The 16,630-nt window shown below is 43.2% G+C and overlaps 1 protein-coding gene across 4 annotated transcripts in view; it reads right to left on the bottom strand.

The window, feature by feature from the left end:
• The window catches only part of ERGIC2 (ERGIC and golgi 2), a 34,253-nt gene extending 21,694 nt beyond the window's left edge, over nucleotides 1-12,559 (bottom strand). Inside the window, exons 1-3 of one of the 4 annotated variants that reach the window (XM_066634278.1) lie at nucleotides 12,426-12,559; nucleotides 5,427-5,506; nucleotides 1,902-2,063 (exon numbers count right to left, since the gene is read on the bottom strand). In XM_066634278.1, the coding sequence (XP_066490375.1) occupies nucleotides 1,902-2,007 (106 nt within the window). In that variant the 5' untranslated portion in view covers nucleotides 2,008-2,063; nucleotides 5,427-5,506; nucleotides 12,426-12,559. The other 3 variants (XM_066634277.1, XM_066634279.1, XM_066634280.1) reach the window with 3 other exon arrangements.
• Between the last annotated feature and the right edge of the window lie 4,071 nt (nucleotides 12,560-16,630).

The raw sequence follows: 16,630 nt of genomic DNA, 5'->3' as shown, positions 1-16,630 counted from the left end.
GAAGAAGCGACAAGTGAGGAACAGCTGTCCTCCACGGAACTGAAGGACATCTGCCAACAGTGGCAAAATGTGCAGACTTATGCACAGCGGCACCACCCAGACAAGGCTCTGGCACATGACCTTGCGAATATGTTTGATAGAAGGATCATGTCCTCTTTCAGAGGGGTGCTGAAAAGGCGGCTGAAGCAGCAGACCATGGAGAGGTTCTTCATGAAGAAGCAAAGAGTGGAAGAGGAACCTGCTGCTTCTACCAGTGGTGCCCAGTTGCCTTCATCCTCCTCCTCGTCCTCCTAGAAGCCTTGAAGTCAAGCCTTGAAGCCTTCTCCCAGTTGTCCAAGTTGTTAAGTTAAGGTCAGTTAGAGCAGTGATGCTGAGACTTGGGGGACAGAGGGGTCTGTCTCCAGGTTGTCTTTGGCTAACTGCAAACTGCTTCTGTCCTAGCTAGCCAGCCTGAGACCGTTCCCAGTTTGCCAGTGTCCCTGCCTACTCTACTGCGCCTTCTCCCAGTTGACCAGCATTCGTGCCATCCCCTGAGACACCCTCCGCAGCTCTGGGAACGTAAAAGACTGCTGCTGTGATGTGGAGACAGTTCTGTCTGCCTCCAGTTTCCTGACTTAAAAGACTGGTCCTGTAGGTTGAGACACTTCAGCCTCACTTGGTAACCTTAAAATGTTTGTGTACAAGTGTCCCCTAGAGCCTTAGAGAGTCCTTTGGTGATTTTAAAAAGTTTCTGTATTGGTTTCTGTATGATGTCCCTGTTTACATGCCTTAAAAATGTACTTTCTGAAGAGTTTTGCACAGTCCAAGGACTGTTTGTGACTGTTTCTGTTCAGTTTCAGTGTTGAGCCTCAAGTCAGATGGTCCTGTCTCATGTTTGCTGATTTTTAAATGTTTTTCTGTCATGTTTAAAAAGTTGAAGTTTTGTGCTTGAAATTTTTGAAATCCTCTGTACAGTATGTATACCTTTAAAGAGCACTTAATAAACACTTTGTAAACCAAATTTGACTTTGTTCTGACTTTTCTTGCCCATAGGAACGCATTAATTAAATTTCAATGCATTCCTATGGGAAAACGCGCTTCGCAAAACGAAAAACTTGCATAACGAAAGGACTCGTGGAACGGATTAATTTCATTATGCGAGGCACCACTGTACTTGGTTTAGATAGGTTTGATTTTTTTTATTTATTTGATTTATATCCTTCCTTTCTCTCTGAAGGGCACCCAAAGCAGCTTACAACAACATTAAAATACATATATAAGAAATAAAATGCATAAAAATACAATATTCCTATACTACATAATATTTTTTAAAGCCAACCAGCAATAAGCTGCAGCTATAAAAACCACCAGTCCTAAAACATTAAATAATTAATAAGTACTTGGCATGTCCTTGCCAGAAATTGTTATAATTTATTATTGACCTATTGTGCATTATATTATGGATGAATATCAAACTGATGCGATGCTTCAGCAAGAATACTTACTGTAATCTGCCTATGAATGGATATTTTGGCTGGTCAAATGCATACCATAAATTATTATATATCACATTTACTTTTGCTTAGTCATTTATTTGTTTTAAGAGTGTGGGGAGCACGTGAAGACCCCTTTATCAAGCCTCATTGGTAAAGCAGGTGGGAGAAACCTGGACAGAGACAGAGTGGGAAACATTTAGTATTTACCTAAAATTAAATTATAAACTATATTGGTGCGGTTCCTTAATTAAAAGTTTGAAAATTGCTTTGTTGGGAGCATGGTTTAGCAAGCAAGGGCTATTCAACATAATGGTCCACCTCCAAGATCTTTTTCTTAACAGCCATTAATAGAATTACAGTTCTTATACTTAAGACTCAAGACGCAACTCAATTCAAAGCCAAAAGCTACGCATCAGAAAGCCTTACCTGTTCCTCCAGTTGCTGAAGTCTCTACATAGCTTTCAGGAACTTTTGGAAAGGCATCTAATTCTTTCATTAAATTCAAGGTCTTCTTCCGATTCAGTCGCCTCATCTTCAGCAGATTCCTCAACGCCTCCCTTCATATATTCTCTAAACATAGAAAATGCCCTACACAAAATTAGAAATGAGAAATGTCCTTTTCAACTCTGAAATTCAATGCCCTGCACTGGAGCTGAAGCCAGGCAAGGGGAGTATCAGAAAACTTGCTTCACTGATTTAAAAAAAAACACAACCTGAGGATTTACAGAGCTATTGGACTGAAAATGCCACAGGATATCAGAACATCAGCACTAACTGTTATTTTCTTGTTCTGCTCAAGTAACTGCCAACATTTGCAGAGCTAAATTAAATCAAGATTAAACCTAGTTTATGCCCACTTACCAACTTTATACCTTTTTTTAATCTTCTGCCAATGCTGCTAATCTCCATTTCACTTGACGGAGTCCATGGCAAATTGAGAATTGCCAAGGAGAGTTAACATGTTACAGACCAACAGAAAGATACCACGTAACATGTCTGGAAGATACACAACTTAAGCTACTGAAATAACTATTTAACTCTAGTGATATGCTGAACAAATCAGTGCAACGTCCTTATTCCCTGATACGGTGACTGGAACTACATGTTATTAGCCACATACAGAATTCCTAAAGCAGTAACACTAGGGCAGGATGGGGCATTTGCAGGAGAGAGCTAGCTGGCCAGAAAGGGGTGCATTAACCACAGGTAGATCAAGTTTGTAGGGGCAACAGCTCCTAACCCAAGTTTTGCAGGCTTCAAACTTCATGGAGATAAAATACAAAAATGAAGGCTGTAACCATAAGTGCATGGTCCAGAAAGACCACGTTTTTTATTTAAAAAGGAAAAAATGTATGGTACAAATTATACCATTCCAAATTCTCAATACTTACACCTTGGTAGAAAGTCAGTGGTCTATTCAATATGTGTCACGATCACTGTGCCCCCTTCTTGGAGGTGTGGTATCGTTTTTTTAAAAACAAACTGATGATGAACATTTTGCTTTTCTGCTCATGAGTGTATAAAAGTTTCCTGTGGACTTAGGCCCTAATCCTATTCAAGAGGTGCACCAGCAACAGAATGCATGCTCCTCGGGCACTCCTGGACTTCACACTTTACAAAAGTGCTGTAAAGTGCTTTGCAACAGTGCCAAGGCAGCGGACACTAGCAGGAAAGCCAAAGCCTCCCAGTTGGCACCACCCAACAGAGCAGGTGAATGAGGCACAAGGATAGGAAAGGGTGGGGCTGGCACAGGTGAGGGCAATGATGGGACAACGGGTGGACAAATCAGGTCAGGGAGGGGGTGGGATCAGCAGTACTGGCACACATCATATCCTTTCCCCTTTCCCAGGACTGATCCGCAAACATGGATCATCTTGGACTTGTACCAGTGATATTGCTGGCACACATCTGAGTTGACCCATTCTATTGTGGCTGCTGAGCCTTACCCTGGGGCAGGGGTGTCCAAACCCCGGCCCCGGGGCCACTTGCGGCCCTTCAGGACTCCCAATGCGGCCCTCAGGGAGGCCCCAGTGTCCAATGAGCCCCTGGCCCTCTGGAAACTTGCTGGAGCCCACACTGGCCCGATGCAACTGCTCTCAGCATGAGGGTGACAGTTTGTCATAAGAACATAAGAACAGCCCCACTGGATCAGGCCATAGGCCAATCTAGTCCAGCTTCCTGTATCTCACAGTGGCCCACCAAATGCCCCAGGGAGCACACCAGATAACAAGAGACCTCATCCTGGTGCCCTCCCTTGCATCTGGCATTCTGACATAACCCATTTCTAAAATCAGGAGGCTGCGCATACACATCATGGCTTGTCCTCTCACATGAGCTGTGGAACAAGGGCTCCCACCAGGAAAGGCCAGCCTTGCTTTGTGCAAGGCCTTTTACAGGCCTTGAGCTTTTGCAAGACCTTCATTCATTCATATAAGTTCATCTTTAATATATGCATTTATGTACACTTATGTAAATTTATTCAAATTTTAAATGTAAATTAATTCTTTTTTTTCCCTGGCCCCCAACACAGTGTCAGAGAGATGATGTGGCCCTCCTGCCAAAAACTTTGGACAAACGTGCCCTTACCCCGAGGAGATCATCTTATTTCTGTAGAGCTGTATCCAATGTTAGTGATGACTAAAATCACCGATTTGAAACACATCAGGTTCAATAAAACACATCTTTAGTGCACCTTTACAATTCTCTCGTGTTTCATTGGTGTCTTCTCTCTTTTCTTTCCAAGGGAATCACCCTGACAAAAAGCCCATCTTATATGGAACTGCATATGCAAATTCAAGGCTGTGTGTGTTCATGTGACACAGCATTAACAGAAAGTTTCATCTCTTGAAACAGACACCCTGAGCTTTTTCCCTGCAAGAGCCACTTTGAATCATTCACTTGGTCTCAGTCTGCAGGAACCTCTAGCTGCCAGCTATGCTCTCCTTTTCTAGATCTGGAGGCATGAAATGAATGAGGAAAAAATTATGTTCATCCTGTTGCACACAGTGTACAGGTTGAGTCTCAGTATTGCTGATCTTTGTGATGTAAGACAGAGTCATTAGGCAGACAATCCATCGATCAGTCTCTCTCCAAGTGCTTAGAAAGACTTCACTCTGAGCCAGCGACCCCTCTTCACCCAGAGGACAGCGTTGGGAAAGAATGCAAAGTGATTATCTTTCTTTCACATGCTCAGGGGAAGGGAGGGTTCACTTGCCTTATAAAGCTGTTCTAAGTGCCTGGAGAATGATTGATGGATTGTCAGCCAGCTGCCCTCTCATATTAACGAGGCTATTGTTAAATAACTTTTTTCCTTTAATTTAAAAGGCTCTTCTCATCGCATTGAGATAAAACCTCATGTGAAACATCCATGGATAATTAGGTTATACCTGTACTACAAAACCTTTGCCACTCTGTTTTACAACCTCTCTTCTCTCAGCCAGGCTTGTTCCCAATCCCAGAGGCTGTTTCAGCATATACAGTATACAGGGCAGGTGATGTGCAGGAAAAGTAAAAAGCAAGGGAGGCATTAAGTACACCCTCTTCCATGTACCGATTCTTCTTGCAAATGCCCTCACATTGTTCAATCATCAATGCAAGCACAAACTTGGGAACACCAGTTGGCCAAGATAAAGTGTGGCTCCAGCCTGAATATTACAGCCTGTCTAGAACACAGAAATGAGGTTTATTCCACCATGTTTTCTGAATATTCAGAACACCCACAGACCATAATGCTATTTTAGGTTTCACAATCCAAAAAAGCCTTTTTTGAAATAAGCATCCTATGAATTATGCAAATTCTACTATTTGCATTTTCCATTTACAGATACCAAGCTGGGTTTAAGAGCACTTTACTTGAAATTTTCCTGGATATTCAAACACATTAAAACCCAAACACAATTTCACTCATGAATGCACAGGGGGGAAAAAATCCTAGCACATGAACTCTCTTACCTTGATCTTCCTCTTCTCTTGTACTTGTTATTCAGGACTGTGAGGGCCTGTGGAGCACAAAAGGATCCTAAGCAGAGGTTCTGAAATAAGAGAGCATTAACATCAGTTGGTTAGCGTATACAAGTATATATTGGAATGTTAAGTCTGGAAATGCTTCCTTCTACAATTCCTTTGCTTTTATTTAAAAATTTTTTTTCTTTGGAGCATGTCTAACAGAACTGAAAAGGTGCTGACTAGAACACAGAAATGAAGTTTATTTTACCATGTTTTTAGAATGTTTGAGCCATGCCAAGCAAAAACCAGGGGTTTGCTCAAGGGAGCAGAAGTGAGTGGAAAACGGTTTCAAGAGTGGATAGAGAAATGAGGAAATATGCTAACTAAAATGCAGAAGAGGCAAGAACTAGAGCACTCTTCCCGTTTTAAAATTCACAACACTGATAAACATGTGCTTACACATTGCAAAGCTAGCTGCAATGGAATAAAATGTGTGAACTTGACAACATTTTGACTTCCACACTGTTCTGAGGGAAGGTGCAGAACTGGGTGAGAGGTAGAGGTAGGAAAAGAAAAAATATAAGTCCTTACAAATGCAGTTTAAGCAAGTGTAAAGTGATGTAAATCACTTTACAAAAACTCACTTTACAAAAAATCCCAACTTCACATACTGTATTTATGGTGTGGGCTTGAGATGGAAGTGACTAGCTAGGAAGAAGATTTTAGGGGTCATGGTGGATGGCTCCATAAAAACATCAACCCAGTGTTGGTGGCAGTGGAAAAAGCAAAGCCCATGCTAGGGATCTTTCAGAAAGGAATTGAAAATTTGCTAATATTGTAATGCCCCTATACAAACCTATGATACAGTCACGTTTGGAACACTGTGTCTTGACATATCAAAAAGGATATGGTAAAGTTGGAAAAGGTGCAGAACCAGGCAACTAGGATGATCAGGGGGCTGGAACACTTTTCCCACAAGAAAAGCTACAATTTTTTATTTGTTTAGGAAAAAAAGACAACTAAGCAGGGACATCATAAAGGTTTATAACACTATGGACATTAGAAAGTAAGTTTCTTTCTAATAAGAAAGAAGAATAAGAGGGGAAGCTTATTTCCCCTCTCCCATTGCACTAAAATCCACACATCAAACTGTTTGGAAGACAAAGGAAAGTACTTCTTCCCAGAGTGCATAATTAATCTACAGAATTCACTACTACAAAATAGAGTAATGGACACTAGTTTAAATGGCTTTAAAAGAAGACTGAACAAGCTCATTGAAGACAGATTATTATAGAATGATGGCTACATAGCATCTCCAGATGTTATGTTCTTATTAACTACGTATTCATAATCATGCAACTGGAAGGTTCTTACCTTTGCAATTAAAATGCTAATTGTTAGTCATGTAGCAGGTGAAAGGCAAAAATTCATCCTACTCCAAATAGAGTTGGAGTACAATTCTACAAATTCCTGCCCAAGTTCTTGCTACTTACCTAATTGGCATGCATGCTCTGTGCAAGTACCTACACATTGAGAAAACAAAACTGCTGGCTTTTTATTTCCTTTCTTTTGTGCCACATTTTTATTGAAACACCTACAGCATTGCTTAAAGCTGGCTAGCATGCAAGAGTGGGGGGGGGGGAGGACCACAAGTGAAGAAAGTGAGGTGGGAGGAGAGTAGAAGGGAACAAGACTGAGAAGTAGTGAGATGTGGCTGAGAAAGACATTGGTCAGTTCACGCATAACCATCAGCTATCACCTGTCAGTACTAGAATAAACCCTATGATCATCAGCACCACTTAAGGCTCAATCCTATCTGACTTTCTAGCATTGATGTAGCCACACCAAGAGGGCGTGCGCAACATCCTGCTGTGGGGCGGGCCGTCACAGAGCCCCCACGTTAAGGTAACATTTGTTCCCCTACCTCGGGGCTGCAATGCAACTGAATTGGCACTGGAAAGTTGGATAAGACTGGGCTCTTAGTTTACTTCCTGATTTACAACAAACCATAGAATCTGTTGCAGCCAAATTGATAAACTGTTTAGTGCTCCCCTTCCACATAGTGTTTACATGGTTTGAAGCTGGTTCGCAATCCTGGTTTTGAAGGTGAGTGCAAATCATAGTTTCTGTTCAGATACAACAGTAAACTGTGATTTATCACAAGGGAACATCATATTTTCCTGAGATGTCTGAAAATGTACAGTTATACAAGGAATCAAGAGCAGAAACAGGTGCAATCAGCGTAACCCAATGCCCTTATCTTTGTCGTCTTCCAATAAATATACAAATCCCAAAACAAATAAATCTGTAGGAAAGATGCTGCCATGGAGTAGAGATACTCAAGCCATTAAGTGTCATTCGATTTCCCAAAACAAAAAACTGAACAAATAATCTGAAGTTTTCCAATGAAGCAATGTTAAATAGAAAGAAAATCAGACTGCAAATATTGAGAGATGATGTGAAAAGAACAGGGATGGGAGAAAATTGTAAGGTTTCACTGCTAGGCAGTAGTAGTATTAAAGGCATCATCATTAGCTTGAATTGCTTTGACAAACTTAACAGAAACAAAATGGAGGTGGGCAGCTTGATGAAAGTGTTGACTCAATGTACAGCAGCTGTGGAGAAGACCAGTTCCATATCTGAAACTATTTTGAAAGATTGAGAATAAAACGGCCAATATTATTATGCCATTATATAAATTAACAGCAAGGTCATATCTGGAATATCAAATCCAGTTCCGATAGCAACATCTCAAAAAGGATATTATGGAAACTGTAAAAGATGCAGAAGAGAGTGATCAAAATAATTAGTGGCTAGGGGACCTCTCTTACAAGAAAAGGCTACATTTGAGGCTCCTCAATCCAGAAAGAAAGTGCTGGGGGAATGGGACATGATTGAGACATACAAGTATTCATGGAATGGATAGAGTGGACAGAAAGAAGTTCTGTTCCCTCTCACACAATACTAGAACCTGGAAAACCCACTAAAATTGACTAGCAGGACAGTTACAACAGACAACATGAAATATTTATTTATCCAGCATATAATTCATCATCAGGGCTCCTTGCCACAGGATGTGGGGATGGCATCTGGTTGAGATGCCTTTAAAAGGTCTTGGACAGATGTATGGAGACAAAGTATATCACAGGTTACAGGCTATGGTGACTATATGCAACCTTTCTCTGAATCCCAGATGCAAGGGGGTGGCAGCAAGATACAGGTATCTTGTTGTTTTGCATGCTCCCAAAGGCATCTGTTGGGCCACTGTGAGATCCAGGAAGCTGAACTAGATGGGCCTTTGGCCTGATCCAGCAAGGTGGTTCTTATGTTCTTAAAATGAAGTTGAAAGAAATAGAACGATAACATCCTGCTGTAGACAAAAGCTTTGATCTTGCTAATGTCAGTCACAATGCCTACTAAAAGCAATTGGATTGAAACCAATTGCAAGTGCAACTAACTTGTTCCTTTGGGACTCAGTCATAATTAGCTTTAGCTGGATCAGGACCAAACAAGTTTATGCTGTCCCTTCTCCCTTCCTAAAGTTCTGGAGCAAACTAAACTGGTAGATCAATTTAAAGCAGCATTAATATTCTCTATTAGCAAGGCAATGTTTGCCCTGTTTCAAAGTGTCATATGCTAGAATCCTTGCACCACTAAAGTCTCTGTGTAGTGCCAAGTCCTTGTCCCACTTCCAATTTCACTTCAACAGCAGTCAGTGGTGCTCTTTAAGCAGTACTGGAGAAGACAGCTAAAGTGATCAGGAGAGTGAGGTAACACAGGTGATGGCTGTGTTTCCAAGCCCTTAGAGCAGGGGTGTCCAAATGTTTTGGCAGGAGGGCCACATCATCTCTCTGATACGGTGTTGGGTGCCAGGAAAAAAAAAGAATTAATTTACATTTCAAAATTGAATACATTTATATAAATTTACATAAATGAATATATTAAAGATGGAACTTATATGAATGAATGAAGGTCATTCATGCTGAGAGCAGTTGTGTTGGGCCAGCACAGGCTCCAGCAAGTTTCTGGAGGGCCAGAGGCTCACTGGAGACCGAGGGCTACCCGCAGGCCAGATTAGGTGCCTGAGGGCCGCAAGTGGCCCCCAGACCAGGGTTTGGGCACCCCTGCCTTAGAGCAAGCCTGCACCAGTAAGTATCTACAGCAGGACTGTTTGCTAGAAGTTTTAGAAACTATCAAAGCACACAGAGAGAGGAGATTCTGCCACACCCTACTCAAGAGAAGATGCTGCTACAGCTGTTGTAATCAGTAGCTTCTTCTGCAGCAGCTACAGTAGATGGTGGGTGTGGGCTGTACATTCATACCATACTCAAGGATTTTCTTCTTTCCTTAGTACATCTTTTGGGAAGCAACAACGAAAATTAGTGACTGGGGTGCAGCTATCTTTGAGACTTATGCAGTAGTAAACCAAAAAAACAGTAAACACTACAATGGTTGGGGAGGGAATCTTGCAAGCAAGTAACACGGGGATCAGGGTATGATCTGAAAGTGCATTATACAGCCACCTTGCTAAAACTAAGCAAGTCTAGGTCAGGCTAGTGCCTAGACCACTGTTGCTCAAACAACAGTTTCACTGTTGAAACTTGAACAGTGTCTTGAAACTTTCCTGCTTGAAACTGTCTTGCAACCCACCTAGTGGGTCCGCATTCATTTTAATAGTTTATTTTTAATATATTAGACTTGATGTTGATGCCAATAAAGGTTGTTGGAGTATTAGACTTGATGCCAACATGGTATGTGACTGCATTTGGGGAGAGACATACTCTTAACAGTCTATTGTCAAAAGCATATACATTGTAGTCAATGGGGCTTACTCCTGGATAAGCGTGGATAGGGTTATTAAAAAATTTTCCTGCTTGATATGCCACTTTTAGAAATGATATCACTTCCAAGTTAATGACATCACTTCTGGTGGTCCCAACAGATTGTCATTCTAAAAAAGTGGGTCCTGGACTAAAAAGTTAAGAACCACTGGCCTAGAGGGGAGATCACTTTGGAATCCACTATGTATTCCACCTCAAGTTCCAGCATGGAAGAAAAACAGGATATAAAGTGTAAGCAATATACATACTTATAATAAATAAATATAATAAGGCTTCTAACCAGAGGATTTGTTAAAAGACGTTGTGTGAATTGGTCAATTAAATTCACAGGATATAAAGATATATAAAAATAACAATCATAACATGCTTAGTTATGATAGAAGGTTTGGGTATTCTGTTCTTTGTAATTTCACATAGTGACCCTGATCTGCAACTATCTTACCTCCGTTCATGCCACTCCTCTATCCCTGTGGCCTATCAGCAGCTGCCAAATTACCTTTAGCAGACTAACTAGACAGGTGAAGGAGGAAGTGTGCCATGCTTCCAGGAATTAATTTTTGCTCCCTCCCAATGATGATTCCATTTCTCAGAGTGCAAACAAGATATTATCTGTGAATCTCTCAAGACCGTTTCTTGAAAAATCTTTCACATCTACTAATCTGTGAAATAACTCAAAGTGAATGGTTTTCAGGGACAAGAAAATCCTGAATATGGCTGACAAAGTACCTTGAAGTTTGAGAAGTATGCTATTAACATGATCAACAGCTTGATCTGTTTAGTCAGAAGTAACTCCCACTGTATTCAACTGAACATTCTCCAGTAAATGTGCACAGGAGACTACTGCATGTGTATTGGAGAGCTCTATACAAGAATAAGTGATGGATGCAGAAAACTACAGTTTTGTTTTAATACCATATTCTTAAAGGGACATTTCCCATGACAAGAAATGTGAGAGAAAGAAGCAAGTGACACTGGGATACACAGTAGGGTATCTACATGTTGTCAAAGCATACAGGAAGTCTAGATTTCACTGTAAGGACATTTACACAAGTGATGCTAAATTGTTTTTTAATTAGAAAAGCATCACTTGATAATACAGAAGGCATTTTCACATGGTTACTTAAGTATCTTTGAGCCTCTCCTGCACTATTTGCACACTCCTGGGAATGTTATCCACACAACAGATGACACAAAGCACTATTTTTAAACCAAGATTATAGGCAATGTAGGCTTTACATTTGAAATGACAAACCAATTTGAGAGTATTTTCCACACACAAGGCTTGAAATCTTCTGTTGTGCATGAAGATAAACCACAGTAGCCACAGTGTGCTTCAGAGTTACAAAAAATTTTTTTTACCTTCCCCATCAACTTAATAACATCCACATGACACACACAAAGACACTGTGCCCTAAACACACTCACTAGGGGTGCAGGGACATGCAGTGGGTGGGGAGGCAGGTGAGGCAGAGCCTCCCCACCAGATTCCTTTGAAAAGTACCACCACTATGTGAGGTACCCACATGTGCTGCACCCTCCACACTCTCAATGCTTTGGGCTTGGGCACCTCACACTGTGGTGGTGCTTTTTGAAGAACTCTGGGGGAGGCTCTGCCTCACCTGCCTCCCCCACCCACTGTGTGCCCCTGACAGAAATCTGACAGGCAGGCACGGGTGCTAGTGGGGAGAGGGGCTAGCCAGTCCCCACAGGAGCACGTGGGTTGTGGGTAGTCTGGCCCCTCACACAGGCGGCGAAGGACTCTAGTGGGGAGGCTCTGCCTCACACACACGGCGGTGGTGCTACGCCAAGGCTCAGGTGGGCAGCGGCACACGAGGGTGGCACTTCCCAAAGGACTCCAGAGGGGACGCTCTGCCTCACCTGCTTCCCCTCAGGTCCCTGCTGGGGAGGAAGCTCCAGTGGACACGGGAGGGCTGGGGCCGCACCACCTGCTTTCCAGGCTGACACTCAGCCCGGCTCCAAGACGCGGGGAGACCGCGGAGAGACCGCCTCCCTCTCTCCCTCCAGCCCGCGTGAACAACATTCACACGTGCAGCGCACAAAGAGGCGCGTCGGGTTCTCTTGCGGAGGGAGCGGCGCCGCAGCGCCTGGCCAGGAGGCGTCCCGAGGGCGCCAGGGAGAGCTGGCGCGGGACAGGCGGCGTTACCTCTCAGCCTTCCGCGGCTCCCGCGCTCCACGTCGCAGCCGCATCTCCGCCCCCTTCCGCGCGAGCAGCGCCCGCGGCGACACCCGCCTCCGCTCTGGCAGGCGGCAGCGCCAGCAGAGTGCTCGGAACCGGCGGGAGGGGCGCGGCGGGAGGCAAGGGGAAAAGGCGGCGTCACGCGCCCGGACCAATAAGGAGGCGCCTCACGACACCTTCCCCGCCCCCTCGCGTCCAGGAAGCGGCGGGAACGGAGGAGAAAAGGGGACGGAGCGGAAGCGCAGCCGTTGTGCTCCCTTCTAGGACTCCCGTGCTCTATGGTCGTGAGAGCTTGAGCCACTGTGGTTTGCGGAGCCCAGTCCTAAGTATGACGCTCAGAAGTCCCATTAGGGTCAATGGGGCTTACTCCCAGGAAAGTGCGGCCGGGATGGGGGGGGGAGGCAGGGCCTCCCCACAGGAGTCCTTTGAGGAGCACCACCATCTTGTGAGGTGAGGCAGAGCCTCCCCACCAGAGTCCTTTGAAAAGCACCGCCACCCTGTGAGGTGCTCAAGCACACACACCTGCTTCCTCAGCCACCACAAGTCCCTGGTATATACTGTGCATAGTATGGCACATGCCAGTTGTACCGCGACACCCCTTTTCAAAGTGGTGGCCTACTGGTACTTAGCAGAGGGGGAGCAACTGCCTCATTCCACAGCACAGCCACTGTTGGCTGGTGTTTGTTTTCAGATTTATAGTAGTTGGCAACCTTCAGTCTTGAAAGACTATGGTATCGCGCTCTGAATGGTGGTTCTGGAACAGCATCTAGTGTGGCTGAAAAGGCCGATTCGGGAGTGACAATCCCTTCCACACTGGCAGCAAGTGCAGTCTTTCCCTGGTCTGTCTCCCTGGCTATGGGCCTTCCTTCTCTGCCTCGGTCTGTTGGCCAAATGTTTCTTCAAACTGGGAAAGACCATGCTGCACAGCCTGCCTCCAAGCGGGCCGCTCAGAGGCCAGGGTTTCCCACCTGTTGAGGTCCTCTCCTAAGGCCTTCAGATCCCTCTTGCAGATGTCCTTGTATCACAGCTGTGGTCTACCTGTAGGGCACTTTCCTTGCACGAGTTCTCCATAGAGAAGATCCTTTGGGATCCAGCCATCATCCATTCTCACAACATGACCTAGCCAACGCAGGTGTCTCTGTTTCAGCAGTGCATACATGCTAGGGATTCCTGCTCGTTCCAGGACTGTGTTGTTTGGAAATTTGTCCTGCCAGGTGATGCCGAGGATGCATCAGAGGCAGCGCATGTGGAAAGCGTTCAGTTTCTTCTCCTGTTGTGAGCGAAGTGTCCATGACTCGCTGCAGTACAGAAGTGTATTCAGGACACAAGGTCTGACCTGGATCTTGGTATGTTCCGTCAGCTTCTTGTTGGACCAGACTCTCTTTGTGAGCCTGGAAAACGTGGTAGCTGCTTTACCGATGTGTTTGTTTAGCTCGGTATCGAGAGAAAGAGTGTTGGAGATCACTGAACCAAAGTACACTTTGTGTTTTCCGATACTGGCAGCCCAATCCTATGCATGTCTACTGAGAAGTCCCATTAGAGTCAATGGGGCTTACTCCCAGGAAAGTGTGGCTAGGATTGTGCTGTGAGTTCCTTGAGTCAGAGAACCATTTCTTTAGGGGCGTACTATACACATGCACACGCACACACAATGCGCACACACACACATTTTGTTGAAAAGCAGTGTATAAATATTTTTAATAAAAGCAGTGTTTATTTAGAGACTGAGCACTTGTGGTGGTGGGAAGTTAGCCCCCTCCTCTTGTTTCAGCAATAGGGAAGCCACTTCACTTTAAGAAAGCCGCTAAGAGCAGCACAGCTGCTGCATTCCTCAAGAAATGTCTGCTTTTCACCTCAGGGACAAGATGCCCCCAGGCGCAGCAGTGCCCCAGTAGCATACCCAGGGAGGCAAGGGGTGCCTTCTTCACAATTGCAACAACTCCTTCACTTACTGCCACACCAAGGAGAAGCTGCATTGATGGAATCGGGACCCTCCAAGAGAGTTCTTAAAGCTACAGTCCTGTGCATGCTTACCTGGGAGAGAGCCCCACTAAATAAAGTGTGACTTTTGAGTAAACACGTATAGGATTGCACTGTAAATCTTTTAGCTGAAGTAGAGTTCCTTTTGCCAAAGCAGAGAAAACTTTGTATTGCATCCTTCATTGAAATCAGCAGTCTACAGTGTGGTCAGCTAAGGGCGCAATCCTAACCAACTTTCCAGCACCGACATCAGGGCAATGCAACTCCAAGAAAAGGGAACAAACATGGTCTTCCCTTGAGGAGGCCTCCCTGGCTGCTTCCCCAACTGCAGGATGCAGCACATGCCCATTGACCCAGTTATGCCAGTGCTGGAAAGTTGATTAGGATTGTGGCTTTACTGTCTTAACAAACCAGTTTCAGTGTTTCTCAAACTGTGGGTTAGGACCGACTAAGTGGGTCATGAGCCAATTTCAGGTGGGTCCCCATACATTTCAATATTTTATTAATATATTAGACTTGATGCTACCATGGTGTGTGACTGCATTTGGCAAAATGTTACAGACCTGTACTTTTAACAAGCTACTATGTATATTCTTTTAACAATGATAGTAAATGGGACTTACTCCTGAGTAGGATTGCAGCCTATGATTGTTAAAAATTTCCCTGCTTGATGACATCACTTCCAGTGGGTCCTGACAGATTCTCATTCTAAAAAGTGAGTCCCAGTGCTAAAAGTTTGAGAATAGCTGAGTTAAGTCTCAAGGCTTAAACCTTTTAGGCTGCAATCCTAACCACACTTTCCTGAGAGTAAGCCCCACTGAACAAAATAGTACTTACTTCTGAGTAGACCTGGTTAGGATTGTGTCCTTAATGTCCTTGAATTCAGTTTTGAATTAATTAGTTTCAGTTTAAGAATTAATTCAGTTTAAGAATTCTTAATACAGTGTATTGTTCTACTGAATGGATGTATAACAGGATGCAATCTACAAATGATTTGTAGGGTTAGCAAAGAGATTAACTCCAAATAAAGGCTTTATGGTTATAAAAATTGGTGTGCCTTTCTGCCAACCTTTCAAACTCCTTTGTCATTTTGTAAGGCAGAATCTGTCCTCAACGTTTTAGTGAATTTGCAGGTGTCCTCCCTTGATAAGTATAGGAAACATTTGAGAAATTCCCTCCCCTTCTTTATTGGTGCTCTGCACAGTCAATTTTAAGTCATCTTAAAAAAATGGATATTGAACCCTTTGTGGTACTTACAATCAGTTAAACATGTTTATCTAGCATCCAAAGAGAACTACTTGTATTTCTTTCTACTGTTATGTGAATGGTCTTGCCTGTCAAGATCTCCACCTGTGCAATTCCATGTGCATAAAACTTGTTCCAGCATATCATACTAAGGTTCTTTGAGTGTACAAAAGTTCCCTAAGCAAGTTGACTCCTGTATAACAGGTGTGAAATCCCTCTGGAAAATTTCAAAGGGGACTTCATGCTCCACTTCTCAGTATGAAATATTTTATTTACTCAGTCAAGAGAAGTCTAATACTGAAAGTAATTCAATGCTATAGTTTTTAGAATGTACTGTATTGTATGTTTTCAGTTATATTTAATGGAATAGTCAAACTTGCATGAATAAAACATTGGTTGGATGGCACTACAGTCTAGAGAAAAAAGTATTTGGAAAGAAGTTCATTTGAGCATTTGCTCAGGCAAAGGAAAGGCAGGATATAAATCTTTTCAACAAATTTTGCACAGAATCTGTATATAAGACTGAAGTATTCTCATGAGAAGGATTTGTACACATGCATAGACACATGTGTAGGATAGCATGATGTACAATGGATGCACTACAAGTGGTTCATGGTGGTAGGGCCATGTAAACAAATGTATCCATTTTCCTCATGTTATACTTGTGTCAAGTTATATACCTTGTGCTATAAAATATATGTTCACCAAAAAATGTGTTATTGGTAAGTTTCAGTTCAGCTCTAAGTAGCAAGCTTAAAAGGTCAGCCCAAGAAATAAAAATCAGTTACCCTGCTAACTGGTCAAAGAGGCACTTCTTCAAGCTGTGATCTTATATTTAGCAGAGGAATATATGGAGTGTGCTTCACTCCAGCACTGTGTATTTTCTAGTAGTACACCTCTGTTTATGGTTAACTCTTTTGGAACAGGAAACCATTTACTTATTTGAT

Source organism: Tiliqua scincoides, chromosome 7, assembly GCF_035046505.1.
Source record: "Tiliqua scincoides isolate rTilSci1 chromosome 7, rTilSci1.hap2, whole genome shotgun sequence".
In the NCBI taxonomy this organism is placed as follows: Eukaryota; Metazoa; Chordata; class Lepidosauria; order Squamata; family Scincidae; genus Tiliqua; species Tiliqua scincoides.
Note: the sequence above shows the minus strand (reverse complement) of the source record. Positions and strands in the feature narration are given on the sequence as shown.